This window comes from Dromaius novaehollandiae, chromosome 28 (assembly GCF_036370855.1).
Source record: "Dromaius novaehollandiae isolate bDroNov1 chromosome 28, bDroNov1.hap1, whole genome shotgun sequence".
Classification (NCBI taxonomy): Eukaryota; Metazoa; Chordata; class Aves; order Casuariiformes; family Dromaiidae; genus Dromaius; species Dromaius novaehollandiae.
In genome coordinates this window covers 4,517,934-4,544,964 of record NC_088125.1, presented here as the reverse complement: position 1 = coordinate 4,544,964, position 27,031 = coordinate 4,517,934, and the positions used below count along the sequence as shown (strand labels likewise).

The following is a 27,031-nucleotide window of genomic DNA, read 5'->3' as shown; positions in this document are numbered from 1 at the left end:
GAGTGCTCAGCACATTCAAGTGGGCTGAGTTCACTGAAAATTGGACTCTTAATTTTTAGGAGAGCTATGCATGTGAAAAGTATCCAGCCTCAGCTGTGGGATACTAACTGTTGTGCAGTTTTGTTCTTCCAGAACTTGAGAGTAAAATGCACTGTGGTTGTTTGTTGTATAACCCTATCTACTAAGCACTCAATGTGCTGATCCAGTGCAAGATGACAAACAAACACAGCGATTATTTGTAGCTATGTAACAACACAAGCTCAAGAACCTCCGTGAGGATGGGAAAGTGAAGAAAGGGAAGTTACTTTTGGTAATGGGAAAATAAGACAGATACAGGCTGACTTCGTCCAAAATCATCACATTTCTAGTCAGGCTACGATTAGAACCCAAATTTCCAGACCTTGAAGTTTTCAACCTTAATTTAAACTAAGCAAAAACATTAAGAAAGCTTTTTGTACAGTATCTACCACTACGGAACTGTGTTGTTTTCCAAGAATCATCAATATAGCTTTCTTTTTCAGCAAATTTCTTACACACAGCTTTGCCATGTAGATGTCTCCTAACTTAATGCAACTAGGCTACGTATATTTCTACATTGTACTCACCAAAGCACCACTGCTCAGTAGGATCATAAAGATGATGAAAGTCTCAAACCAGTTATGTTCCACAATGAGAAAGCAAGTCTTCCTCAAGGTCCACCAAGACTTTCCCAGCCCTTCCTCAATATTGACCTGACAGCACTTAAAGCGCTGCATGCAACCTGGAATGGAGATGGTGCAGAGAGGAGAATGAGCCCCACCTTTTGTTAAGTAACAGATGAGAAAATTTAAGAATGTAAAATGTCTTTGCCTAACAGTGATTTTGATGCAAGCAGTGTTAGAAATGCTGAACTTCTGTTAAAACTGTGCATTCTAGAGCCTTTCATGATTACTTTTACCACTTCTTTATCTGGGCACCTGAATTAACATCCACTTGTGAACAGATTAAGCTAGTTATATTTGGTGAGGCATCCATGCACTTGACAGGAGTGGAATGGAGAACCTGCTGATAAAATAACCTTGAACCACTTAAAATATCTTTGTCATGGGAATAGCTGTAACGAATCAGTCACAGAAAGACACTGAGGCCAATAGTAGATGTAGTTCCCAATAACAGCTCAGAGGCTTCTTTGTACATTTATGTACCACACTTTATACAGCTTACCTTCTGTGAAGCAAGCATCTGGGTCCAGATACTCCTCTGGTGCCTCCACGGGGACTTCTTCCACTTCGGGCTTTATATCAATGGTGCTACCTTCAGAGGAGCTGGTATCATCAAGTTTCTTGAACACAAAATAAAACCCAATCCAACCTATAATTAGATGCCACCAAACATGGAACTTCATGATGACTCGGTTCACCATATTTACTGTAAAGGAAGTTCGTTCCTCACCTCATCTCATTAAACCCTGGCCCTGCTTTCATCTCATGTTTACAGGACACACAGAGAATTTTATTCAATTGCTGATTTTCACCTTATACCTAAATGGACTAAGCAAATTTAGTAGTATTTGTGACTCTCCATAGAGCACAACTAGCACAAGAAAGAGGCTTCTGCCTTGGGTGCAAAGACAACACCATAAAATACACAAACCCTTGTGCTGGAACACAGTTCTCCCTCCCAAGGTACCCGCAGCAAGGCTGAATGATTCTTTAGCATTTTTTCCTACCTCTTTGCTGCCATCGGGATCCGTGTCGCTGCTGAAATCTTCTGTGTTGAGATTTTCAAAATCTGATTCACCTACAGCAATAGGTACCCGGACAGTGAGATTGGGGTTATTGATGAAGGACATATGATCTTCATCTATTATGTATTTCTCCACGCTGCTCCCAATTCCACTGGTTGTGCCATTGCCATTCTTCTGATAATCGATGTCTCTGTTGATGTCAGCCCCTGTATGGTTAGCAATGCAGTTCACCTTCTTATCGTACAGTTCATCCAAGGGTTTGACCTCGTCTGCCTCTCTCTGCTTGAAATGAGCCTGCATGAACTCACGCACTTTTGCCTTGATCCAAGCAATGCCCTTCTTGATGCGAATAACAGAGATCTGCAGGTTGTTCATCTCCCCATCATCATCTGTTGCTGCTAAGTTGTCAGCGCTGAAGGAGCTCAGTAGCAAGGCCAAGAACAGGTTCAGCACCTGAAGGAGAAGAGGTCACGCTTGGCAGAGCTGACTGTGTACAAGGGTAATATTTCCAAATCTGAGTATGAGTATTTAGCCACCTGAGGCCTGCTGATGTTAACAGGGCCTGCAGAGCTAAGTCTCCAAACACTACACCGAGAACCAGCTCCGGTGTCCAACAGACCTATCGAGGTATCCGGGACTCAAGGATCAAAGCACCGATCCTGCAATGCATTCCATAAACAGGGAGCCCTATGCTGCACACAACAGGGAGCTCCGCTGCTGTCAGCGGAGTTCAGTGCAGGTAAAAGGGTCCCTGACATAGACTTCATTGCAGGATCCAGACTGCAGATGTTAAAAGTAGGGATTCAAGCAGCAACGATCCAAGGGATTTAAATTCAGCGTTATTAGTTTGGTCCCATCCCTGGCTCAAAGGAAGTGTGCCAAACCTAGGCATTTTGAGCAATCACTCTCTGCTCTATTTCCTTGCCCACATCTACTCATAGTCCCCAGGGCTTATTTTGTCAAAATCCCTTGGTGAGACAAGTCTTCTGGGAGAAAGCTCACAACACTCCTTTTAAGATATGCAACTGTTCACACTACGCCATTCTTGATTATTTTTTCCTCCATAGATTTTTTTTTTCCATAAAATTTAAGACCAGAAGGAAACATCATGATCTAGTCTAACCTCCCACACAACAGGCAGTGCAATTTCACCAGCCGATTCTTGCACACAACCATACCTCATGATTGAACTAGTGGGCAGATTTTAGAAGAAACTTCCAACCTTATTTTTAATTCTTCAGGACCTTCCCTTGCTTACCAAGTTATTGCTTCTCCCGGAATTTGAAAGCCAGGCTTTGCTTCTTGCCAGCTTCTTTTACCCCATCAGGCAAGTTGTGGATCTGTCCCCTTTGGCTGAGGTTTCGTACCTCCAGCTTTTATTGCCAAGTGCTAGCATTCTTTTTTGATGGGCAACTGTTAAGGCCCTAACCAAGCAAAACAAAGCCTTAACATTGTGCTACCAAAGTCAACAGGACTGTTCATATGCCAAAGGCCATAAAGGACCCCGACAGAGCTGGAAGACTCACAAATCTAGTCCTTTGGTCTCCCCGTGCTCTATCCCCCCCCAGAGGCAACCAATAAAGACCATCAGTAACCATTTACTGACCACTAAATTTCCGATGACCATGACCATCATGAAGACAATCAAGCACATGGCCTGTCCTGCCACTTCCATACAATCCCACATGGTCTCAATCCATTCCCCACACAACACACGGAAGACAATAAGGAAGGAGTGGAAGAAATCGTGCATGTGCCAGCGGGGTAGCTCACACTCCGGATTGATCTTGCAGACACACTCCTTGTAGCTTTTGCCGAAGAGCTGCATGCCCACCACAGCAAAGATGAACACGATGATGGCTAGCACCAAGGTCAAGTTCCCCAAAGCGCCCACTGAGTTACCGATGATTTTTATCAGCATGTTCAGAGTGGGCCAGGACTTGGCTAGTTTGAAGACTCTCAGCTACAAAACAAACCAAACAAGGCACTTAATTCAATTTCACCTAAAACAAAGAGCAAAGTCAGGCAGAACTTTCTAAATGGCAACAACCTATATGTTATGAAAATATAAGCCCATGTTTCTGCTGCTAAAGTCAGTGGGAGTACGGAACGCTTAACTTCCCTCTGAATTTGGCCCCCTATATTTTGTACTTTGTTATCCCCCACATACTGCTCTCCCTTTACAAATGAAAAGCATGGACCACCTTTCTTGCTTTGCAAAGCAAGCATTATACCATTATATAGGACCTACCAAATCTGACTCAGTAAGTTACCTGGAGAGACCATGCAGGTGACATTAGAATGCACCTTTTATTTCACCTACTTCCCTGTTAAGTATACTACACCAAGATACCGCCCAAGTCATCCTTCACTGCCTAGGCGAAACGAGCTGCTGCTAGATGTCAAAATATAAACAGCAGTTGTGAAGTGAGAAGAGACCACAAAAATGACAACATCCCATCGCCATCCTCCCCAACACAGAAAAAGACGGGTTTTGCTTTTCAGTAACCGAATTAACTTATGAAAAAAGTTTTCTAGTAGCTGCAAGATAGGAACATTCAAAAAAAGACTGGAATACGGAATACCAATCGGAAAGATCGCAGCACTGAAAGTCCTTCCACATCTGCTAGACTCAGTTCCATTAAACTGAGGGAGACAATAAATCCATCAAAGATGTTCCAGCCTTCTTGGAAATAATAGTAGGGATCCATGGCTATAAGCTTCAGGAACATTTCTGCTGTGAAAATGCCAGTGAAAACCTGGAGCGGTGAGGAAAGAGACACAGAAAAGAAGAGGCACACAAAGATTCCCGTTTGTTCATTTTCTGACCATCAGCATAAACATCAAACAATGCACTTTGTCATGACGATTCACATGTGGAGTCTGTGCAATGCCATGTGCTTGCCTGCAATAAAGTCTTTTCTCCATTGATGTAGCTTCACTAGCATAAACCTTGTAGACCTACACAGGCAATCTTTATCATACCAGAAACTAACGGACGGATTTGATGTAGTAACAAATTTTGACCAGAAAGGCGCGCCCGTAGCCAACATCTCTGAGTCACCATAGATTGCAGCAAGGGCAACTCATGCATCTCAGTGTCCTCTAGGAAGCTGTAACAGCAGCTCTTTCAGGCTAGGTCTACATTAACAAGTAGCGTATCCCAACAGGAGCAGATCTGTAGGGCATATTTACCAATGCTCTCTTACCAGATTTCCGACGGAGAGCACATGTTCAAACTCTGGGGTCATAGGATGGTGCTCCATTGCCATGAATAAAGTGTTCAGCACAATACAGATGGTGATGGCCAGGTCAACAAAAGGATCCATGACAATTAAGTTCACTATCTCCTTCAGCTTGATCCAGTAAGGGTGGCATTCCCAAATCAAGAATGTGTTGGCAAATTTGTACCAGCAAGGGGGACACTTCCTCTGGGACTCTTCCAGCTCTACAGTTACAAAAAAGAACAGCACTGGACTTCAGTCTTTGCCTCCAATGCTGCTGAATCTGTCTGACTCTTAGCATGGCTAAAACATTAACTCGCTGATCTTGCCTGTCCTGAACTTCTCTTTTCTTGCTTACACAATAATTGTGCTTACACAAAAAAAACATTCTTGGGGAAAGATATCTTTTGCTGTATGTACATACAACACTCAACGATGAACTTCACAATGCTCAGCAATAGCTTAATGCAAACATTAATAAACACTGAACCTCATCACCATGGCCAGTCATTATGCAGATCACCATGATAGATGCAAAGAGTCAGGTCAAGTCTTGTATTGAGCTTCACCGAGTTCTTCCTTGTATCTAGGCAATATCAACATACAAATTTGCACCAGGTTACTGGGAAGTACATTTTTAAATTTGTGCAACAAGACTTTGTGCATCTCCTGATTTGATTCAAATTATTTTAAATGGAGGAATACATTTAACTCAGAACTGATCGAGGTAAAATGATTTAAATCAAACTAACAGATTCTAAACCATCTTTGGTGCTAGTTTTTAAATAACTTAAAAGTTAAATGAATTCAATGTGGAATACAGACATGGTCTAAAAGAGGAAATAAGTGACATAATGCTGCAAAGGAATTTAAATAGCAATAAGCTGATTAAGGCAAACCACATCCATTTACAGATATCAAACGTAATCCTGTGTACATTTTTTAAACTGGCTTATTTTAAATGGTTGGGGGAGGGGAAATCAAGACATTTCCCTCCCACCTCTATTCTTTGTCTTGCAGTGATTCCATTCAGGCCATACAGCTGTTCATCCTGATGCTCTATTTTTTATGGGTAGGGAAAGGACCACTGCTCTCTCTTTCTGATTGGTTCTTCGGTTGCTTGGTATTTAGTTGCCTTGGAATTTCTAAAGTTAAAAAAGAGGACCGTAGCACTGTAGCCTGTAGGCGTTTGCGCAGGAGGGAAGCAGCAGAAGAGCCTTGCTCTGTTTCTAAGTATATTTAGTTTTCATGCAATTTTATTGCAGGAGACAGCAGGAATTTGAGATCATCAACCTCGTATGGCTGCTGTTCACAAATTCTTGCCAGCTCCTGCATAACATATTTGGAAATCTCGTCTCTGCGTGCTGTCTGTTTCAGAACTGCCATCATGCAGAAGTCCCTTTCTCTTCTGACAGCTGCCACACTTGAGATCTCAGTGCAGCTCAAGCCTTTCTCTCATGGGCTATAAACGGAGGAGGGTCTCTCCAGTCCTTGGGGCATGGGAGACACAGTAGCCCTGTATCATCACACATTGTCTTACTCCTATAATCTCCACACTGCATATTCCTTACTGTAATATCACAACTCTTCCGTTGTGATATCACCTGTTTTTTTTACCTGTGGATCTGCATAATTCAGACGCAAAACCAGGTAAAATAAAGCCTAATAAATGCTTCTGTGTTAATAACGACTGAGAAGAAGCAGGTTTATGTAAAAACAATTAATGAATATGTACTACTCAAAAGCAGGGGTAGCAAAATTCTTTACATCTGAAGGGCATTCATATGAGAACAGGGACTTAAGGCTCAAAACAGGTCTCTGCTGGGCGACACTTCACCTTGCAGGCCTCAGCCAGACCTGGCCTCCGTCTGTGCTCCCCCATCCTACACTTCCCGCTCTGGTCCCCAGTAAGCTGTTCCCCAGCGTAACCTCATTAACCAACTGAAGCCGCTGAGAAGCCATCTCACCGAGTTTAACATCCTCTTGGACAGACAGAGCAGACACGTTCATCCGCACACCTCTGGCTGTGGAGGGGCAGCCAGCAGGGCTCCAGCTCCGCAGAAGCAACCCCAGGCAGATCTAGGCTCCCGCAGGGGTGCAAGAGCCTCTCCCATGACTGTCAGGAGAAGAGGTCCTCTGTCTACCTAAAACGCACCACGAGGGGGCAATCGATGTATGCGTACTGAGAACCAGCAGAGCCACCTTCCAAGCATACCTACCCTCAACAAGGGTATTCGTCAAAACCGTCATGACACTGTTGGTTCGATCCTTCCTTCCATAGGACGCATTCATCTGATCCACTGAGACCAACAGAGAGCCACCAGGCTTCTTCTTAATTTCGATTTCAGTAGTGCCCTGCAAAATTCATGTGCCGATTAACACAAACTCTTAGTCTGCCTGGTGTTTCACATTTTATCAGCCTAGAAATATGGTACACGCACCCAAAAGAGAAAAAACCTTTGCTCCTGCTGTCCTTTTCACTCTCCTATATTACATAAGCGGTCAAAGCAAAACTCAAGCCCTTGTTTCTGCTAGTACCTAGTACCAGTGCTTTGCAGCCTTAGAGAAATTAAGGATTATATTTTAAAGAGTGTTTCTAATGAATACTGCTGTAGCACTAAGCATTATATATTCTGTACTACTACTAGACTAATGGCACAGACAGGCAATGAATCTTTTAACCAGGCCACTTTACAACACCTCTGGTCAGGGTGTAAATCCCACCCTGGCCTCATCTGAGCCACCCAAACTAAAAAGGGAACTAGGGATTTGATAGCATCTACATTTATTTCAAAATCCTTATCTGAAAACTGGGATAAAAGGAGCTCAGCATGGCATATCGCCTCTGAGAACTAACAGGAATCTCTTATACTCTAGCCCACCGAGAAGCTCATTCTCCAACACAACAGGGACACAACCAAGTCTCAGGTTTCACCCTTGTTCAGAATCATCTTGCTGCACTCAAGCCAAAAAGCAGATGCTTTTACAGGCACCTCCCCGGTTCCCCTCTTAAGATTGCTTTGAAAGTGCCAGTTGCTGTTTAGGTGCACAAAATGTTGTGTACTAACAGATAATTACTTTTTTTTTCTTTAAAAGAATTTGGCACTCTCTGCTTGTGAACCGAGAGGCCTTTCACCACGCTTTCCCAAGAGAATGGAATACTTCTGCGGGCAACGGAGGTATCCGCACAACCCATGCAGCTCTCCCACCACGATACTTCATTTGCTGCTGCACGTTTAACTCTCTATACAGCTATGAAAAACAACTGCCAAGTAGTACTTTATCTTTTTCGCATGCAGCATGCTGATCACTATTCCTACTGTGTTCATGCTTTTATAAAGAGAACTAAATACTGAAGCAAAACATTATATTAACATGCTAACTGGAAAAAAAAAAAGGTAGCAACTAATGTTGAACATAACTAATTAAGGTCAATTAGGTTGCAAGAATTGAAATAACTAAAAAAAATAGCTTGGAATTTATAGACATGGTAACCAGACTTTTTTCCCAGAAACTATTGCTTTAGTTCTCTCTCAAACGTCATTGTTTTAATCTCATCCAGATTATTATAATCCCCACTAATACACTTATTTTTTGAGCTTTGTTTCTCTGCTGCATTTTGAAATGTTGATCCATTTAAAAAATCAGCCAATACCAATACCAGTCTACTCATTTAAAAAAGTCACTGTCAAGGCAAATTCAGAAATTGAAAGGAAAATGATTTTTAAAAGTCCTTATTTGTATTACATTAACAGCTTCCCTTGTAAAATAAGCCCACAGGATTTAATAGCAATAAAACTAGTACAGTCCCACAGATATTCCCCTAAGCACACTTTAACACTTTAGGGTGCGAGACTTGGTCCTAATAAAGATCTAGAGTCTTACACAGACTGATGAGGCCTACACAGCCTGATGGAAATGTTCAGCCACCGTCCTACCTGTGCTGCCTCACATAGGCTTTGCAAACAAAATGTTCAATGATTAATATGGAAGGTTTTAAAACAAGCACCTTAAATAATGGTTTTCACCATACGGATTTTTTTTCAGCTGAGTGACTGAAGCTAGGCAAATGCAAGCCCCTCCTCGTTACAGGCAGCTGCATTTCCTCTTTCACACGGGTTTTTACATACTCAGAAACACTAAATCCAAAATTAAGTTGTTTTCATATAAATTTCTCAATTCTATGAAAACATTTCTATTCATTGTTTTACACAAAACCTAAATTTTGGACTTGAATTTCTTGACAGTGTCCCTTTCTAAATCTCTTGGTTTTACCTGAATTGTAATTTTTCCTTGTGTCCAATCTCTCTCCCAGGGCTCTTTTAGAGTCAAACTTTGCTCTTTTTGGAGACCTCTCCTTTGCCCTCCTTCCCTTGCAGAGGCCTCATTCTGTAAGCTCAATATTTGAAAGAAATTCTACAAGCTTATGCCCCTAAGTGCAGGTGTGTCCCCAGTAATTCCACAGGTAAGGTAAGCCTTAACTTCGTAAAAACAAGGAAAACAAGTTCCTTGTTTGTACTCAAAGGTATTCCCACTCCCGCTAAAGAAATGCTGTCTCCTCTTTAAATTCAGTGAGGACTCTAAGATTGTTCTTTTTATTTCCTTTTAAATTCCCGAATATTATTTCTTATTGTGGAGAAACATTTGCAACACGCTTTGATTGATGTCCCCGTTCCCATGCTTTGATAAATTGGTACTTAGGAATCATCCTGACAAATGCCAAGGATTTCTGCTGTTATTATGCCTTTAATTAAGGACTCAATTCCAAGCCTTTTTTTCCCAGGAAGCCAGGGGGAAAGGATGGGGGTCAACAAGATCGAGAAGGAAAAAAAAGGGGAAGTTAAAGCAGTTTTTTTTAAATCCAATGCAGACTTCATCGCCTGCAGTCAGACAAACCAATTCTCATTCCATCAGGGAGCCTGTTTCACTCGGAGGGCGGCATACAGGAAAGCGGAAGAGGACAGACCGCCATGCCTACGCTATCTACTCATTGACTTCCTTACACTGTCATCGGTAGCTGCCTTATCTATTTTCACCTCAGGCAGAAGGCGTCCGCCAGGCATGCTGGAAGGCGGGCCACCAATGAGGGACACCACGCCGTTACAGTCCACCGTGCTGTTCCTCTTCACGTTGCGGCGGAGGTTGGGGAAAATGCGCGAGGACCGGCTGCCTTGGCTGTAGCCGCTGTAGCCGCTGTAGCTGCTTCTTCGGTCACGGCCACGGATAGGGATGAAGAGGGAGTCTCGCCTGCCTTCGCTTTCCTCTACCGTGCTGTGCTCGTCATCAGCAAACTCGTTCTCTGAGCCCGGGTCACGAAAGCGCCCTTTGTAGCTGAAGATGCTGCTTTTGCTATTGTGTCGGGAGAGAAAAGGGGAGCCTGGGATACTGAGAAGAGACTAGGGGGAAGAAAAGAAAGAACGACAATAGTGTGAATAGCATGGAAATAACAAAGCACTTCAGTGCCGTCACGTGCTGGTAAAGCGGGCTCGCTCCCTCTCCAAACCTATACAAACCATCACCACTTAGACTTCGGCTATACTTAAAAGTTGTTGATGTAAATCCTCTTGACCGGCTGAGCTACACTGGTAAAGAAGTTTGTGTAAATTCAGTAGGGCCGGCAAGAGCGCTTTTGTCAGCGGAGCTTGCTCTGGGGAGCTAGATGAAACCGCGCTGGCAAAAGAGCACTGAGGCAAGTCACAGCGCCTTCAGAAAGGATTGCAATGCGACTGCTGCACATACAGAAACGCTTTGGAGAGCACACCAGCCCATAAGTGTTGAAATACTTAAGGGACAGGGACTGCCTGCATGCTGCTTGGCACAGCACGAGGCAGTTTCCCGCTCTGGCTTTAAGGTGCTGTCGTGACAGAAACACGAGCCTCTGCCACGACTGGGTCCACGGGAAGCGATTTGGCAGGACGGCTGCTGCGGACAGTGCTCACGCACTGCTGCTGGCTGGAGCGTATGGACAGGCCTCGGGCACCCGAGTGATTTCAGAGCCATAAATCCCTTTTTCCATAAATCAGCTGAACTCCTAAATCAAGTTAGCTTGTTAAATTCACTAATCTCAGTGATAATTTATGCTAGGATAAGTAAGCGCGAGGACTACCAATCTGGGTCCTACATGTCCCCCAATCCATCATAAGCTTAAGTCGGTGGGCAGATTCCTCTGAAATGCTAATCAGGGTCTAAATCAGGATATTACCCTGAATATAAATCAGCACGAAACATTAGAGAAGGAAACGAATACTACCTGGTTCATGATGGAAAATTTCCTTCCTAGCCTGTTGTCTGGTAGCCTGAACGCTTTCCTCCTCATGCCATCTTCTGATTCTGACTTGAACACCTTCTCGTTGTCACCCTTCTCCTCTCCTTCTGACAGTTCTTTGTCCTTTCGTTTTTTCCTCCTATTTCGGCGCTCCTTAGCACTCTTGGAACTGAGTTTGGAAATCTCCGAAGAGCTCCGAGACACCCTCCCCCCACCGTCATCTTCCACAGCATCTTCAGAGACCGTCCCTGCCGAAGTGACCATGGCAGCAGCCTGAGGGCGAAAGGAAGAGAACGGCAAAATAAATCAGATCTTACCTTGACTAATATTCCATTTTCTGCTCTAAAAAAAAGAGCGTGGCTTAGTGCACATAAGCACTTCGGGACAGGACTGGGATGTTTGTTCCTGCTCTCGGAGGGAACTTGCAGCCAGGACTCACAAGTACTTTTACAGTCTACTTTTGCAAGTAGTAAAATCTCTCTCAGCTCTTCAGCTTTGTTTGTAACTGTTTGATAAAGGACTAACAAAGTACTTGTCTATTTTGCAAAGGAGTTCCCAGACTTAACTGCGGACTGTGAGAATGTTTAAAAATTCCTTAATAAAAGGCAGTTTTCCAATAGAAAATAAACAAGGCAAGCTTCCATACAGTCAGAAAAACACAGCAGCAGCAGACAGAGATGGTGAACGGTATTAACCCCAGTCGACAGCGGAAAGCGGTGCTGAGAAGGCTGGCCACAGCATTACTGCTCTGTAATAACAGACAAATAAATCTAAAAATACATAAACTCATTAAAAATATATGATCAAAACACTCACCTGTGCTTCCTCCTGCTGCTTTTTCAATTGTTCTAACATGGCCTTAAATTCTGCCTCTTTCTGCTCTGCCTCCTCCAATGTGGCCTGGTTCTGCTCTTCATAAGCCATAGCCACCACAGCCAAAATTAGATTAACCAGATAGAACGAGCCCACAAAGATCACCAAGACAAAGAAGATCATGTAGGTTTTTCCTGCTGCTCGTAAGGTCTGGAAGTAGAAGAGAACGACAGAGGGAAGAGAAAAGGAAAAGGGAAAGCAATTTCTAGAGGGATCACCTGATACAAAAACTTGAGCAGCTGATCCCAAGTTTCTTGACCCAAGTGCTTCTAAGAAAACGTAGCGGTGCTGAATATTTAACATGTCAATGCTTCCACTGCAAAGCATTCAGACATTGCACATTCAGTAGCCATACACACAAAAGGTGACACCGCTCTTCTAAGGTAACAAGCAAAGGGATGGAAGTTAAGAAGGATTCAGAAGCACGGCATGAAACTCAATGCTTAGACTCCCTCAAAAAGAAAACAGCCATTTCAGCAAGGTCCCCAAACTGTCCTTAGGTTACAAGGAAACACTCTGCCCTCTAAAGCGCCCGAGCATCCTCTATGAGTCGAGCCAAAGCTGCACACAGTCTCTGCAACACGCAGTGAAGTTTCTCCAGCATTAATAGAGTTTAGCTTCATACCTGCTAAGGACCCAGAATCTCTTCCAGGTTTGCAACACCCACTTTCAGGCACTGTCCCTTTCCTCCTCAATGCACAATATCTCATTCTGCAGCTCTACCTGCAGTCACTTTTTCAGATACTAGGAAGAAAGCAAGCTAGTCATCATGTCCTTTCCCAACTTGTCCCCAACTTCTCATCTTGTATAACAACAACACAAAATGTTTACTTACTAATTGATACAAGTTTTCCCAAAAGTCCTGAGTCATAAGGCGAAATAAAGCCAGAAAAGCCCAGCTGAACGTATCAAAGCTCGTGTAACCATAGTTGGGGTTCCGGCCTGCTTTCATGCACGTGTAACCCTCCGGACACTGGCTGTAAAGAACATGAAAGCAATATCGAGCCATCAAAACAAGAAAAAAGGCCAGGGTAAATTCACAATGTGCACATTATCCATGCTTAGGAGATTTTCTCAACGCTCATAACAAATTGCATGCATTTTGCTTTCTTTGTTAAGGATAGCAGATCAAGTGGACTGACGGACAATACGTGAGAAAAACTCCATCATCCTCGTCCTATGGATATGAGACGTGGCAACGCAAGGCTTTCCACCCGCTCTGAGCCGGGCAGGTGGGCTCAACCTAAGCAGAAAGGACCAGCCTCTGTCGTAACTCTCTTTGCAGTCGAAAGACTAGGTGAAAACCCCCTTGGTGGCAATCCACGTGGGAAGTTTCCATTCCTGAACCTCCACCCCCTGCTTCTCCGATGATCTTTACAGTTGGATTGAGAAGGAAGTAATGCCACTAACAGGCATCATTAGACATACCTGCCTCCTGAGACGACATGAAAAATGCCAGCTTACATCACACGAGCCAAGCAGACAGTAGCAAGGGATTAATAACTAGATCAAGAAGTGTGAAACCTTTTGCATGCGAATTAACATAAGAACCAACACAGGAAGCGACAGGAAATATTCCAAAGGTTTTGTCATCAATAGTAAATATCACGAGCAATTAGAGTCTTTACTTTTAATAAAACCCAACACTCACCCTGCATCTGAGCTGTTACCACAGAGCAAGGGATCAGGGGCCCCAGGAATTATGTAAAAATTTGCTGAAGAAGATGAAAAAGATAAAGAATTACATGCACAAACACATATGGAGTTAGAGGATTTAACATACTATAACACTACAAAAACTTTAACTGAATAGTCCTCTGGGAGCTCTACTGATGAACTTATCAGTAAACTATCTCGGCTTTAAATAACATTAGCCCCACTACCTGGGCCCGAGTTTAAACACCTTTCTGAAAGCCAGTAGAGCATTTTGAATAAAAATTTAAGACCAGATAACTGCACAGCAGAGAAGCTTAGTTCAAAGCGAGAAGGGAGGAAGAAATGAAGCTACGAAAACTTGGAGCCTGGTTCCTTGATCACCTGCAGCATCTTTATAGCTTTGAAATTCTGCCAGCATGGAAGCAAGTCACCTGCAGTTAGCAAGCAGAAACAGGTACGAGCGACTTCATGTGCACTGACCAAACAAGAACTCAGGAGGACTTGGCACTCAGTCCAGGGATTTAAATGGGCAGAGCTACCTTCCTTTTACCATATTTATACTCTGTTTTTAATTGAAAACAAATCAGAACAAAAATGCATTTTGGACCAAGTCTTTACTTAGCTAGAAACAACACAGCCAAGACTTTCTAAAGAGATGAGCCCAACTAGAAACACTTCAACAAGGTCAGGTTTCCAGGAACTGAAAGACATCTGAGCACAGAGTTTTTATTGTGCAAAGCTGGGCACACCACATAAGTCATGTCAGAAATCCTGGTCAGCAGCGTTAAGTCAAATAATAAGGTTTTGGGGAGTATCACTGTAGAAATACCTACAGATATTGTTGGTGTATTCCTCCCAGTCAAAGCCCCTAGAGCCGTTGTCCAGGAACGTCTCGTTCACATTAATTGGCCATATCACACACTTGTTCCTCAAATTGCCCATAAACAGCTGCAACCCGATCAGAGCAAAGACACTGAGACAAAACACTGTCAAGATCATTACATCTGACAGCTTCTTCACCGACTGAATTAGGGCTCCCACAATGGTCTTCAGGCCTGCAGGAAAAAAAACAAGACTAGAAATCACTCCTGTAGAATAAAAAGACATGGAAACTTCAAATGCATACGGTATGCTACCACTGCCACATCGTAGCACAGGATTATTGCTCTAAAATGGCCGGATTCCTGGGAACTCAAAGCTGCACCACTCGTGTTCAGTTTTTTCCACAAAGTATAAGAAATATGATGAACGAACCATTCTCATGCCAGACGTTAAGCCGAACAGTTTCAACGGTGGACTTGCAATAGTTAGATCAAAATGTAGAAGTTCAACCCCGAAAACAGCCGAGTTTTGTAGAAGAGTATGCGAAGCATACTTAAGAATCATTGTAACGAACGGCAGGGTTTGCCTAAGCAAAGATGTTAAATTAAGATACACTGCTATAAACCTCTCCATGGGCGCATTTAGCTGTGCTTAAACCTGGCTTATTGGCACAAACTACAACTTACAAAGATCAAATACCTGTCATACTGTCTGCATCATAAGTTTATGTTGCTTAACTGAATTGTTTCAGCGTTTCGCCTTTCCCTGCAGAAGCTGAATCCTTCATTTAGATCAAGGGTTGTTGATGTAAATAAGAAAGAATTTGGGATGCAGGAATGAGACAGTACTAGGACCTTGTAAACAAGCCTTTCCGATGTCCAGTAGGATTGTCTTGCATACATGGGTGGTGAAGGAGGCTGAAGAGAGTAAGGAGTTAAATGACTCTGGCTTTTTCCAAATTTTTATGAAAAGCTTGGGAAACAATGCTCTTACCTGCCTCTCCCTCGACAATTCCCAAATCAGTCTTCCTGCTCGCAAAGTTCAGAGATTTTGCAAATCAAACTGCCTCACTGTACAAATTCATATAACGCTTCAGCAAATAAAAGCTTCTACCACCTTTCTTTAATGCAAAGAGCAAAGTAATATTTTCATCAAGGACAAATTCAGTTAAATGAGGGCAAAATACAGTTCTTATAAGAAACCTTCTTCGTCAAAGAATGCCGGAAGTCTCATTTACAAGAGATAAATAGACTATTCCTAGAGTTGATGGAGTAATGTTTACTAAAACCTACAGATTCTCCCAGATGCATGAATACAAGCCCAAGTCCTTTTTCTTCATCCATGCCAACAATCTAGCTCCATAATTCAGTCCTCCCATCCCTTAATTCACGATATGAAAAAGGCATTTAATGAGTTGTTGAGTATTCTGCTTTATGTTTCTTACTCAACTGCAGTGCTAGCTCCAACTTTTTGCAATGTATTTTATTATTCCCAAAACATGCGTGATTTCCATGCCCTGGCATATATGCCATACCCCCATCTCTCTGTGCCAATGTAATTGATATTAATTAAAAAAGTACTGATAGAGAAGTTCTGTTTCTGACATATTTAAAGCTTCAACCACTATAGGTTATTTTGAAATCCAAGCAACTATTCCAGTCTTGAAACGCTTCTTTGGATTGCATCAAACATCCATAATATCCCGATGAACAAGAGGCTGCTTAAAGGCACCAACTCGGAAGTTTAAAAGCAACAAAACAAAATAAATCAGGTCCAGCTGAATACATTTCTGGTACAGCTAGATCAGACCCAAGTCTCTGGCTGAGGCCACAGAAGCATTCTGCAACAAACTATAAACTTTTGACAAGAAGCCTTTTTATACCACCACAGGTTTGATCCATATCAGGCACGAGAAGATTCAAAAATACATAAATGAAAAGGAATTCTTATGGAGGAAAAAGTTCAGAAGCATCTTTTATTTCCTTCAAAACTTTTAAAACAATGCCAAAGTCCTATGCAAACACAAAGCAGTTGTTTTGCTGTTAGTTCTGGCAGACAAACAGCCGTTAGGACACTCATTCGCATGCTGATCTCCATTGCTCCCATATGCACCGCTCCGTACATGCAGCCATGGGCACTAGCATTCGCGTTTCTGGCTTGTACGCTGCTCTCTCACAGGCATATCAGGAGAAAGCGGTCTCAAACAAAGATGACAAACTGGCAGCAAGAGAGTTCCCAGCCCAGTCACAAGACAAATGAACCTTCAGCAACTCTCGGCTGAAGGAATCTCCCCCCTGTGCTGCAGGTCTGGGTCACCCCGGGTCCTATTTAAAGCAGAAAGTGTCACTGAGGCTGACAGTGCAAGAAGGCTGATGGCATGAACTTCAGTTAAGTAATTCACCAATGACTTAAGTGCCAATGAAAAACTTCCTTTGGACCATCACAGAGTTTAGTGTGGTCTATCAAGCCATAAGATGAAGGCAACATTTTGCTATTTCAGCTCATATAGATCACAGGTGCCACAGCCCAGTCCTGTCACACCAGTCCACATAGACCCTCTGCCTGCACAGCATTTTATCCAGTGGCATGTCTTCCCCTGGCAATATTTCTTTCATCTTGTCTAAAAAAACCACACTGAGGACAATCCTAATTATTTATAGACGATGCAGTTAGCACTTGTCATAACAGTAAGATGATTTTCTCATTAGCTCAGCACACTGTTAAAATTCCTGTTCCATTACATGCGCTAAGGCAGTAAGAGAACACTTTTATTTTAATATATTAAGTGTTTTCTGAAAATCACTTCTGCCATGAAACATAGTAACACTGAAACCCATAAAGAGCACACTAAGCCTGACTTCCTGTTGGATAACCCAAAAGGTTAATTACAGAAATGCTTTATGTTCTTCGTGTTGTTAGTGGCAAAACAAAGGGGGAGCAAGGTTTGTACCTCCCCTGCATGTTGCAGAACCACAACTGGGACAATCCTATCCCAAAGTCTAACGATACAAATGACTGAAGTTTTGCCACCTGCAGTTCTAGCCACGGATGAGTTCAGTGTATTTAATACTCAAAACAAGCAATCCCAGCTGTGTGCAGCAAATCATCATTCAGGAAAAAGTGTGGCCGCACTGAACTAGAAGAAGGGTCTCCAACCCCCCACCTTTGCTGTCATTTGAAATAAAAGGAAAACTCCTTTAGTTTTGAGCAGTATGGAGAGAATGATACGAAGCTGAACTCTTCCACTCCTTTCCGCAGGAAGACAAGGCATGCTGTCACACATTTAGTAATCAGCTCATTAAAGTTGCATCATCTTCACTTTGCTATGATCATGAAAGCAAAACACATAGAAAACTTCTATTAACATTGACGCTTCTCTTTTAGCAAGCCAGTTAATACCTGTAGCAGGCTGATAAAATCACAACTGCATTTCAGATCCATCTAGTGCACGGCTATCAGCAATTACCAAATCCCTCTTGCTCTTTGTATGTGCACTGCCAAACATTAGGAAGGGCTAAGTAAGAACATTATTCCAGCATTCCCTCATTCAGTGCAAGAAAAGCAGGTTCCACCTAAGAGCATCATGCACAACAGCCATGTAAATCTGATGGGTTTAGCAGTCTGGAGAGGGGATAAAAGTGACGGACTTCCAGAATTCCCGTTTCCTTTTTTGGCAAACGTACAAGCAAGTGTAGCCTGAGAAAGCCACAGAACCATCATCAGTTAGCGCATTAAAAAACAAAACACGCAGAAATAGAAGACCAAAGCTCACCAAGTGGCTGCTTATTTTGAGTGCCTACCTTGAAATATGTCAAGCACCTAAAAGCTGGAAAGCTACAGGGGATTTAGCACCTGTGAGAACTGAGCCTTAAAATGTCTTAAGTTTGGCCTTAAAATTAGGGGCGCTTGTGAGAAATCATCTGCACGAGACTTTTCTAAATAAGTCATGTGCACTTTGTATACAAGAATTAGGAGTTTCTTGCTTCTAATGGTATTCTCAGTGCACCCGGTCACGAGGCCGCCACGATCTCTGACAGCACGGGAACAACCACTGCCCCCCCTTTGACACGCAGACGGGTAAAAGCCCAGAAGCGGCTTTGTGAGTGGCAGACCTGCAAAGTCCAGCTCCGGGGGTGGCACGTGAAAGGGGCAAGTCTAGGAATTAGGACTTCTGGCTTGATTTGGGCCACATACTATTATATTAATATCTGATGACCAGTTCCATTAAAAAACATAAATGGCAAGATCGGTAATGCCAACGCTCCATTTAGCTTTGTCTATCTCCAAATGTGAGTATCAACCCTTTCTGAGAGCAGTGAGGCAAGCTTATCATCGCTACTGAAGAGAGAACCTGTCCCAGATCCCACCTGACTCCCAGTCGCTGGAGCAGCCTCAGGCAGAAGGGTTGAACTTTGGTTGGGTTTCGTTTGCTTGCTTTATAAGCTTCTTCCTAAAACAACTCTAGGAACACTGGTGCTGACGGGATGACTCACAGACCACAAAACTGTTCAGCTCGAGTAGGAAGGTAGTACCTGATCCTTTGCTCATGTTGGGCTAAACTTTAGGGTTGGCTTTCTTTCAGGAGATTGGATAGGCATATGCATACCCAGAGATAAAGTACAGAACAGCAGACTGTTCATCCAGGAATAAAGCAAATTTGATGGCTCAGAAGCCTTATATTAATTTCAAACACTCTATTTACACAGACTGCAAAGCCCATCAAAAACATCCCAGTGCCATTTCTGAGAAATAAGCAATGCAGGACAAGGGAGAAGACATGGAAAGAGATACGGGCAAGACTAGCCTTTAATGCTTAACGGTTTCTCACCTGGAATAACAGAGATAGTTTTCAAAGCTCGGAGAACTCTGAAAGTTCTCAATGCTGAGACATTCCCAAGGTCCACAAACTCTGTGACATATCTGCAATGAGGGAGGTCACACACAAAAAACACAATGACAATACACACACCAAAAAAACAACAACTACAGACAAAGCAATACATCACTCACAGGGGCCTGTACCCAACAGCTAACACCAACCGGAGGCCGCCTTACCTGGAATTACAGAAATAGTTTTCAAAGCTCTCAGAACCCTGAAAGTGCGCAGAGCTGAAACATTGCCTAGGTTTACAAACTCTGTTATATACCTGCAGAATTAAACCAGAGTTAATGGCACCATTGGGGTCACCTTCCTTTGAATATAGCTGTCTGTTTGCAGGAAACAGCTTGTTAATTCAAAATGTTTTAGAATCGGCATTTAAAAGAGAGAGACAGACAGAAAGTTTCAAGGTGAAAACAGTTTTGGTCTCTCAACGCTGCAAGCCAGTTTATCCAGCTTTGCGTTCTCTCCTATATAGCACTCAAAAATTTAATGCTATCTCTACAGAAGAAGGTAATTGTAAAGCTGTCCAATATGTCAGGAGACTTGGTGACATCTCCTCAATTCAACGGTTTCAGGTACATCTGCTTCATTTTCCTTCACATTTTTAATAAAGTACCATCATCTTTTGCTTTTACTATTGTCCTTTATTTTAATCCTTTATGCCTTACTACCTGTTTGCGAGCCACAGGTAGGTACTATTATCCCCATTTTACAGAGGGGCAAACCTGAGATATACAGAGGATAAGAGTTACAGAGGTTTTTTTTTTAATCACAACTGAGAATAGAATATTTCCTCTGTGCTGTTTGGGGAGAAATAGGGTATAAAAAAGTCAAAGAAATGCACTACATTCAGGATTCTTCCCAGTGCAGAGAGGCCATCTCAAGCGCTTCACAAAACCTGGACTCTATTAGTGAGATTTAAATAACACACAGGTTTGCTCTAGACCTCGACAAAAAAAGTATTTTATTCCATGGTTGCTGGGCCAAACTCTCCCATGGCAATGCAACCTCACTGGAAGTTAGGAGATTACATAGCTAGATGAGCTGAAGATGTAGCACATTTAGTATCAGTGCATTGGGCCTTTCCAAGCCTGTATGCGGATATTTGTTAATTTAAGAAACAAAGAAAGTAATGATTCCTCAGTGAATTCGATCTACGTGCCCAGCACTGGGAGCCTCCCCCATATGGGCACGTTTACGCTGTACACAGCTGATCCTGTCTATTCTAAAGCAAAACTCAAGTGTCAGCGAGTTACAGGTTATTTGCCTTTTTTGGACAATGTACAACCCTTTGCATATGATTTAAATGCAAAACTAAAAGGCAAGTAGAAAAAGAGCAGATATTCAGGAAAACCAACACTCCGAGCTGCAGAATCCAGCCACATGAGGCCATGGCTCTTTAGAAGGTTTAAGGATTTTATTGCAAACAAATTCAAGTGCTCTGAACCCTTGAAAATTAGGCCCCGGAGCCTCCCTAGGTTAGCCCTTGGTTTTCACTGGCCATGGTTGCCTGTGGGAGCCCAAACATCTGCAACTGTAACATCCCCAAACAAATGCAAAAGAGAAAAAGAAATCTCTTCCACCAGCAGCTCAGATTGCCAGTGACAGGCAGCTGGTTTTCATCAGCGGCAGGAAGACTAAGCAACGGCCAGGGCAGGGCGGCCCGGAAGGAGCCCGGCCCCCGGAAAGCTAGACTGCACCTCCAGCTTCAGAAGTGAACTCAAACATCCACATGGACTCCTCAGTCCTAGACCAAGGTAAGCTGATCTAGCACAAGAGAAAAGAACGAGGAAGCAAAATAAAGTCTTTCCTTTTCTGACACTGTATCTTCATCTGAGATGGGTTAGGAACTGTTCGGTAACCGTGAGCTGCAGCCCGGGAAATTCTAACGTGCAAGGCACGGCTGGAGAGGGACGGAGTGGCAGAGACTAGAGTTTAACGATGTTTGGCTCCTAATCCTATGTTCAACACAGCAAGCTGCCACTCTGGCACGTGAGACTACCTAAAATGCTTGACGCTATTATAAAACCACACATTAACAAAGGCAGTTATTAAGAAAACTGTACTTTTTTTGCAGCAGCTCTGCTAATTCCATTGAGCTGCATTTTAGATCTGTGATTCTATGTCAAGCTAAAGCTTTCTTTTGAAAATTAAGAGAAAAATCTTTTGGGGATTCACTTAAGTTCTCCTTGGTTTATTTTTGCCTTACACGCCCGCCCTCTTCCTAAGAGCTGATGCCCTCCCACATATAACAAATACCTGAAATAATCTAAAAATGCAACTTACGCCATCATGATCACACTGAAATCTAGCCAGTTCCATGGATCGCGTAGGAAAGTAAAGCCATCTATACAGAAACCTCTTGCAATAATTTTCACAAGTGATTCAAATGTATAAATACCAGTGAATGTATACCTGTTAAAAGGAAAAGAGAGAGCTGTACTGAGAAGTCTGCAGAAATCTAATTTTAGTCATGAAAAAAAAAGATAAATTATAGACTTTCTTGTCTAAGCAAAGTGGATATAGAAGACTACCTGTATTCATGCTAACATAAATACAAGTAGGAAAAGATTTCCAAATAGTCAGAAAACAACATTCTGTAAGATTCTTAAAGATACAAAAAGTTTAACTTACTCCACATTCTTCGACCATTCGGGTGGGTTACTAAAAGTCATGAATACACAGTTGGTCAAAATAGTGCACATAATGATCATGCTAAATACTGTGGAACAAAGTCAAGGATCAAAGGGACACTAACGCGGCTCTTCACATCAGCTTACATCTTCTGACAGATCCCTGAACTACAAAATAGTTCTAGATCAACCACGTCCAGTCTGTTAGAACAGGGCTCAAGACCTAGTGCCAAGACCTCTGTCTCAATGTGGCCGATTTGCATCTCTCAGCTGCATCCTAATGCGTAAAGTGGGGAGGAAAGTCTACGAGAACTAACACAGTAGCCAAAAGAGCCTGTTCCCAGCCTTAGATCCCAGGTTGAGTTTGAAGCATTAAAAGATGGAAAAGAATTTTTTTCATATGAGATGCAGGAAGTAATTATATAGAAGCCTCTAAAACAACAAATGAATGTGTTTCCATAAGATCTGTTTTAGAGTCACTTTCAAAAAGTAAACAGGACAACCCAGCTCATCCAATATACTACTACTATTTTTCTCTCTCTCTCTTTTTTTTTTTTTTTTTAAATAACACAGGCAGGTGATGTTTCGGAAGCTGTCAGAGCGCTCTGAAGCCCAGCAGTGGAACATTTTGGAATAGCTTTGCCATTAGAAGGAAGTTTGAGAGATGCCAAAAGAGCAAGAAATTAGTCAGCATCTAATTATATATACAGTATCTTTGGCTGCTTCTCCAGATAACAATTCTGTTTAACCATTTTAGCAGCTACTTAAAGCTCAACTCCTCTCCATGGAAGCGTAACTTTAAATCATGTCTGTTCCAATACTTATCAATGTCTGTGTATTGGTGGAAGAACTCATACAGAGAGACACAATTTAGCAGGGAATATAAATGAAATGTTATTTGATAGGATATATCTAAGGGTTATGTTTTTCATTCAAAATACACATTTCTGCATATGCTCTGAGGCAAATCCAACTTCACCAGGCACAGAACTGTAATCCAGAAGTAACATTTGAACCGAGCAGTGAGACAACAGGTCAGAGATTTTTCAAGCAATAAACAAGGACAAAATAACTCAATAATAAAAAGGATATGAATGTATCAAAATTTTAATAGCTATTCTTCTAAACAGATTAAAAGGACTTAAAATGTACAAGGCAGGTGTGGCACTAAATCGGAAGAGTGTTTTCCCTCTGTTTAGTACTACAAAGGTCTGTGGAGAAAGAAAGAAAGAGAAAGAGAGAGTTAATGCGTGAAAACCAAAGTATGAATTGTACAAGAAAGACCAACAACTTTAATAGTAAAAGACTATTTTCTGCTTGTCTAAAGAATATTCTCCTTTAAGAAGTTCCCATTAGGGTAAAACATACCTACCAGTACCTCATTAATAATTCTTCTTCAAGCTGTCCCATTTTACTAGACATTACGCAGAGTAGAAGCAAAATCTCCCGTCCAAGAGCGTGCATTCTCATTACACAGGGGTACAAGCCCTATTATCTCTTTCTTATAGATGAGAACCAAGGCCCAAAGCAGCTAAGTAGCTTCCTTACCATCAAATTCAGGAGCCAAGTCTGCAGCTGAAGCCAGGCTTCGAGTCACTGCCCAATGCACAAGACCATTTTTACGGCATCGTGCTTACGTGACCTATGCCTCCTTCCCAAACCTTGCGGACAGCTACCGCAACGAATCGTGTTGCGACAAGACAGCACCTCACCTGCAAACACGTCTGACATACAGGCAGGAAAAACCTTAACAGTGGAGCCCAACCCCAGCACACCCAACGGGCCGGATACCCGGTGCTCCCCGCTCGCTGGCGACGTTGAACATATCGCACAACGGTGATGAACGCCAGCCATAATCAGGTCTCTTGCTGCCTTTAATTAGAGAGTTGTAAGATCCACGAATGTTTACAGAAGCTGTGAAATGAAGTATGTAAACAAAAGGCAGAACTGATCTCATCTATCACTATCCTTAAAATAGAGAGCCCCTGTTTTATCTCCCCACTAATGCGTACGCGTACCGGACAGCGCGGGGAGAACCTCCTCAGGAGGCAGAGTTAGGACCCTGCGCTCCTAATACCAGCACGCCCAGTGCATCTACCATTCAAGTTAAAGGAAAAAAAGTAATTTGTGTGTACCGAAAAGCCAATAAAAGCCCTGGCAGCAGTTTCCCATTGCACGATCCCCCCTGCGTGCTGCAGAATGGGCGCGATGGGATGAGACTCGGAGGCCCGCAGGGGGACAGAGCGGAGCCGCCTCGCCACGGGCTCGCTCCCCAGCGCTAACCCACCGCCTGGCACAGCCCCGAGCCTCCGGAGTCCAACGCGAGGGAATCCACGGGGGCCCTCTGCCAAAGCCGTGCCTGCGCTTCCCCGGGAGACTCCCTCTTAGGGAATTTGTCCTTTCCCTCCTAGCAAGTGAAACAACGTATTTTAGCTCATTTGGCTAAATTAGACCATTGAGCAGCAAATTATTTGAAAAGGAAATCAAAATCAGGTTGTGGTTTAGCACTAAGTAAGAAATATTAGTTAGCCCAGCCACTAATGCGCCTCCCAACAAAGAGCACTCTAAAGAGAGCCCTGGACAGCTCTTAGGTTGCAGCATCAAGAATTAATGAATGGATTATCTTGGCATGCAGGAATCTTGGAAAAGGCCAAGACTTTCTCTAAGCTGCAGATCAGAGTGCTCGAGGGCCACCTCATTTGAAAAACAGCTGCCTCTCCTTCCCTGATATGACCAACTTCTCAAAATTCACATACCTTTCATTTTAAAGCCTCCTCTCACCATCCCCAGCAAAGGCTTTCTCCGCTCAGCTTGTTGAACTTGCTCCTTTGCACAATGCCAGTCATAACTGGGTTTCTCACTACAACTGTAACACAAATGAGAGTCTGCTCCGCTCATCTACCGTGATGGTTCCAAGATCCGCCACTACAGCTCCTACTGTACCTTACAAAACCCTGGGAAAATCTCCACTTGGCGTTGTAAATAGAAAGAAGAACAGAAAAGCCAAAAAAGCATCTGGCAATTTAAAAACTTACCTTATTTTTTCTTCATGCTGCTGACATATTAAAACTCAATTTCAAAATGGCTGCATGCACTTAAAATGTTTGCTGGTTCAGGTCCAAGAACATCCTTAAGCCCTTTTAAGATCTGCTGAGGCAAAGCTCAAAACTCAGAGAAAGGCGATACCTGAAGAAAGGCATTTTGCAGTCCTCTTGGAAGAGATGAAGTCTGTCAGAAGTTTCAGAAAGCCTCAGTTTGTTGTTAAGCAGTTGTCGAAAAGGCTCTGTCCACTTTAGTTTGCTTAAAGTTGGCTGGGATTTTATGTTTTATAGGAACTTTAAAAATGTTTCTCACAAAAAGAAACAGTATCAAAAAAGAAATACTCTTAAGGAACAAGCCTCATTAAAACCACCGTATTCAAGTCTTTAAATCAATTCGCAAAATAACGCGTGAAAGAAGCTCTATTGGAGAGTATGACAGAATTGAGCAAATGATGGCAAAAAGAATTCCGGTTACGTGAAGACTGAAACTAGGCTTGCTTCATGCAGGTTTTACATTAAGCACGTCTGTGATGGCGGAAAAGTGAGGAGGAGTGGGCAGAAGATTTAAGAAGAAAACAGCTTCATGAACAGCGCAGGGAACATATGGGACTACATTCCTGCAGGGGTAATATGATGATGGCCTTACTCTCAATGCAGCGACTCGCTGATGGCACCCTGAGCATGACAGCTTAACATAGCTCTATGCAAAACGGGTTTACAGGGACCTCTGGAAGCTGAGGAAGTATACACAGAATTAAGTCACTTCAAAACATTTTGCAAGTCTGTTTTGGCTCATAAAGATGTACTTTTTATACAGAAAGCAAATTACTTAATATTTATTTTTCCATCCCTCCCAAAAAGGGGATATATCTATTGTTTATCAGTATCTTATTCTTTACCACTGAAAAGCTTATGGGGGAAAAAAGTATTTGCCACATCTTGTGCTTTTTTTAAACTCTTGTTTGGAGCCCAATACAGCAAAAACCCCTGGAGTTTTTTGGAAATGTTTTCATTTTTTTTTTAATGTATATATACACACACACACATATATATCCCCTAAAGATATACTTTCAAAAAATACTGTTCATCATGCAGTACTGAGGAACTGATCTGGTTTACCAACATCAGAAACTGTCTGTGCAGGCAATTTCATTCTGTCTTACAAGTGGGAATGATCAAAATTCCTTTTGGTCCTCACCAACAGGTTTCATCTGTTCAGACTACCACGGCAGAGCTTCTCTTGCCTCCTGGCCTGTGTCATACCCAGCGTAACGCGATCCTGATCACAGCAAGAAAGCTCTACTTGCTACTGCAACACTAAAAACTGCATGCAAGTAGTGCAGCTATCTGTCATCTCACGAACAGGTATACAACTGCGAACGACTCTGTTCCAGCGTGCCTACCATCCAGCTCCCAGCGGGAACCAGAGAAGACGGCTGCCCGGGAGATTACCCTCTCCTTCCTTTGCTGCACCAGGACAGCAGGGAGGAAAACTAGTAAGCGGATGCTTCCTTTTCCTGCTCCTTTGAAACCTCTGGGAGGGATGGAGGGCAAGAAGTAATAGCGTACCTACAAGGCCTGGAAAAGGCAATTCGCTTTTGGAAATGAGAATAAAAGGCCGATTTTGAGATGGCCTGGATCTTTTGCTTCTCCCCATCAAGTCTAGCCATAGCACCATGACCTTATCTGGCCATAACCAGATGGCCATACACAGCCATAACCAAACCATACAGAGAAGTCACAAGAGAAGGCTCCCTGAGGCACATGCTAGAGTCAGACATGCTTCCCCCAGGCTGCTCTTTCATATCCCTGTAATTTTCCCAGTTCTGTACACTCAAGGTGACATTCCGGGCCAGAGGGCCCGTTTCCAACTGGAGCATGTGACTTGACGAAGTTGCAAGTCACTCTT

General features: G+C 42.8%; 1 protein-coding gene across 4 annotated transcripts in view; it reads right to left on the bottom strand.

Annotated features, from left to right (window-relative positions):
• Positions 1–27,031, bottom strand: part of SCN8A (sodium voltage-gated channel alpha subunit 8) — a 49,138-nt gene that overhangs the window by 18,351 nt on the left and 3,756 nt on the right. Inside the window, exons 1-16 of one of the 4 annotated variants that reach the window (XM_026114318.2) lie at positions 22,083–22,191; positions 21,735–21,863; positions 19,622–19,713; positions 14,578–14,799; positions 13,740–13,803; positions 12,924–13,065; positions 12,032–12,238; positions 11,201–11,488; positions 9,987–10,346; positions 7,170–7,305; positions 4,936–5,174; positions 4,312–4,485; positions 3,333–3,689; positions 1,709–2,179; positions 1,204–1,321; positions 606–760 (exon numbers count right to left, since the gene is read on the bottom strand). In XM_026114318.2, coding sequence (XP_025970103.2) covers positions 606–760; positions 1,204–1,321; positions 1,709–2,179; positions 3,333–3,689; positions 4,312–4,485; positions 4,936–5,174; positions 7,170–7,305; positions 9,987–10,346; positions 11,201–11,488; positions 12,032–12,238; positions 12,924–13,065; positions 13,740–13,803; positions 14,578–14,799; positions 19,622–19,713; positions 21,735–21,863; positions 22,083–22,162 — 3,234 coding nt within the window. In that variant the 5' untranslated portion in view covers positions 22,163–22,191. Of the gene's footprint in view, positions 1–605; positions 761–1,203; positions 1,322–1,708; positions 2,180–3,332; positions 3,690–4,311; positions 4,486–4,935; positions 5,175–7,169; positions 7,306–9,986; positions 10,347–11,200; positions 11,489–12,031; positions 12,239–12,923; positions 13,066–13,739; positions 13,804–14,577; positions 14,800–19,394; positions 19,487–19,621; positions 19,714–21,734; positions 21,864–22,082; positions 22,192–27,031 lie in introns of those variants that run through there. The other 3 variants (XM_064498712.1, XM_064498713.1, XM_026114321.2) reach the window with 3 other exon arrangements.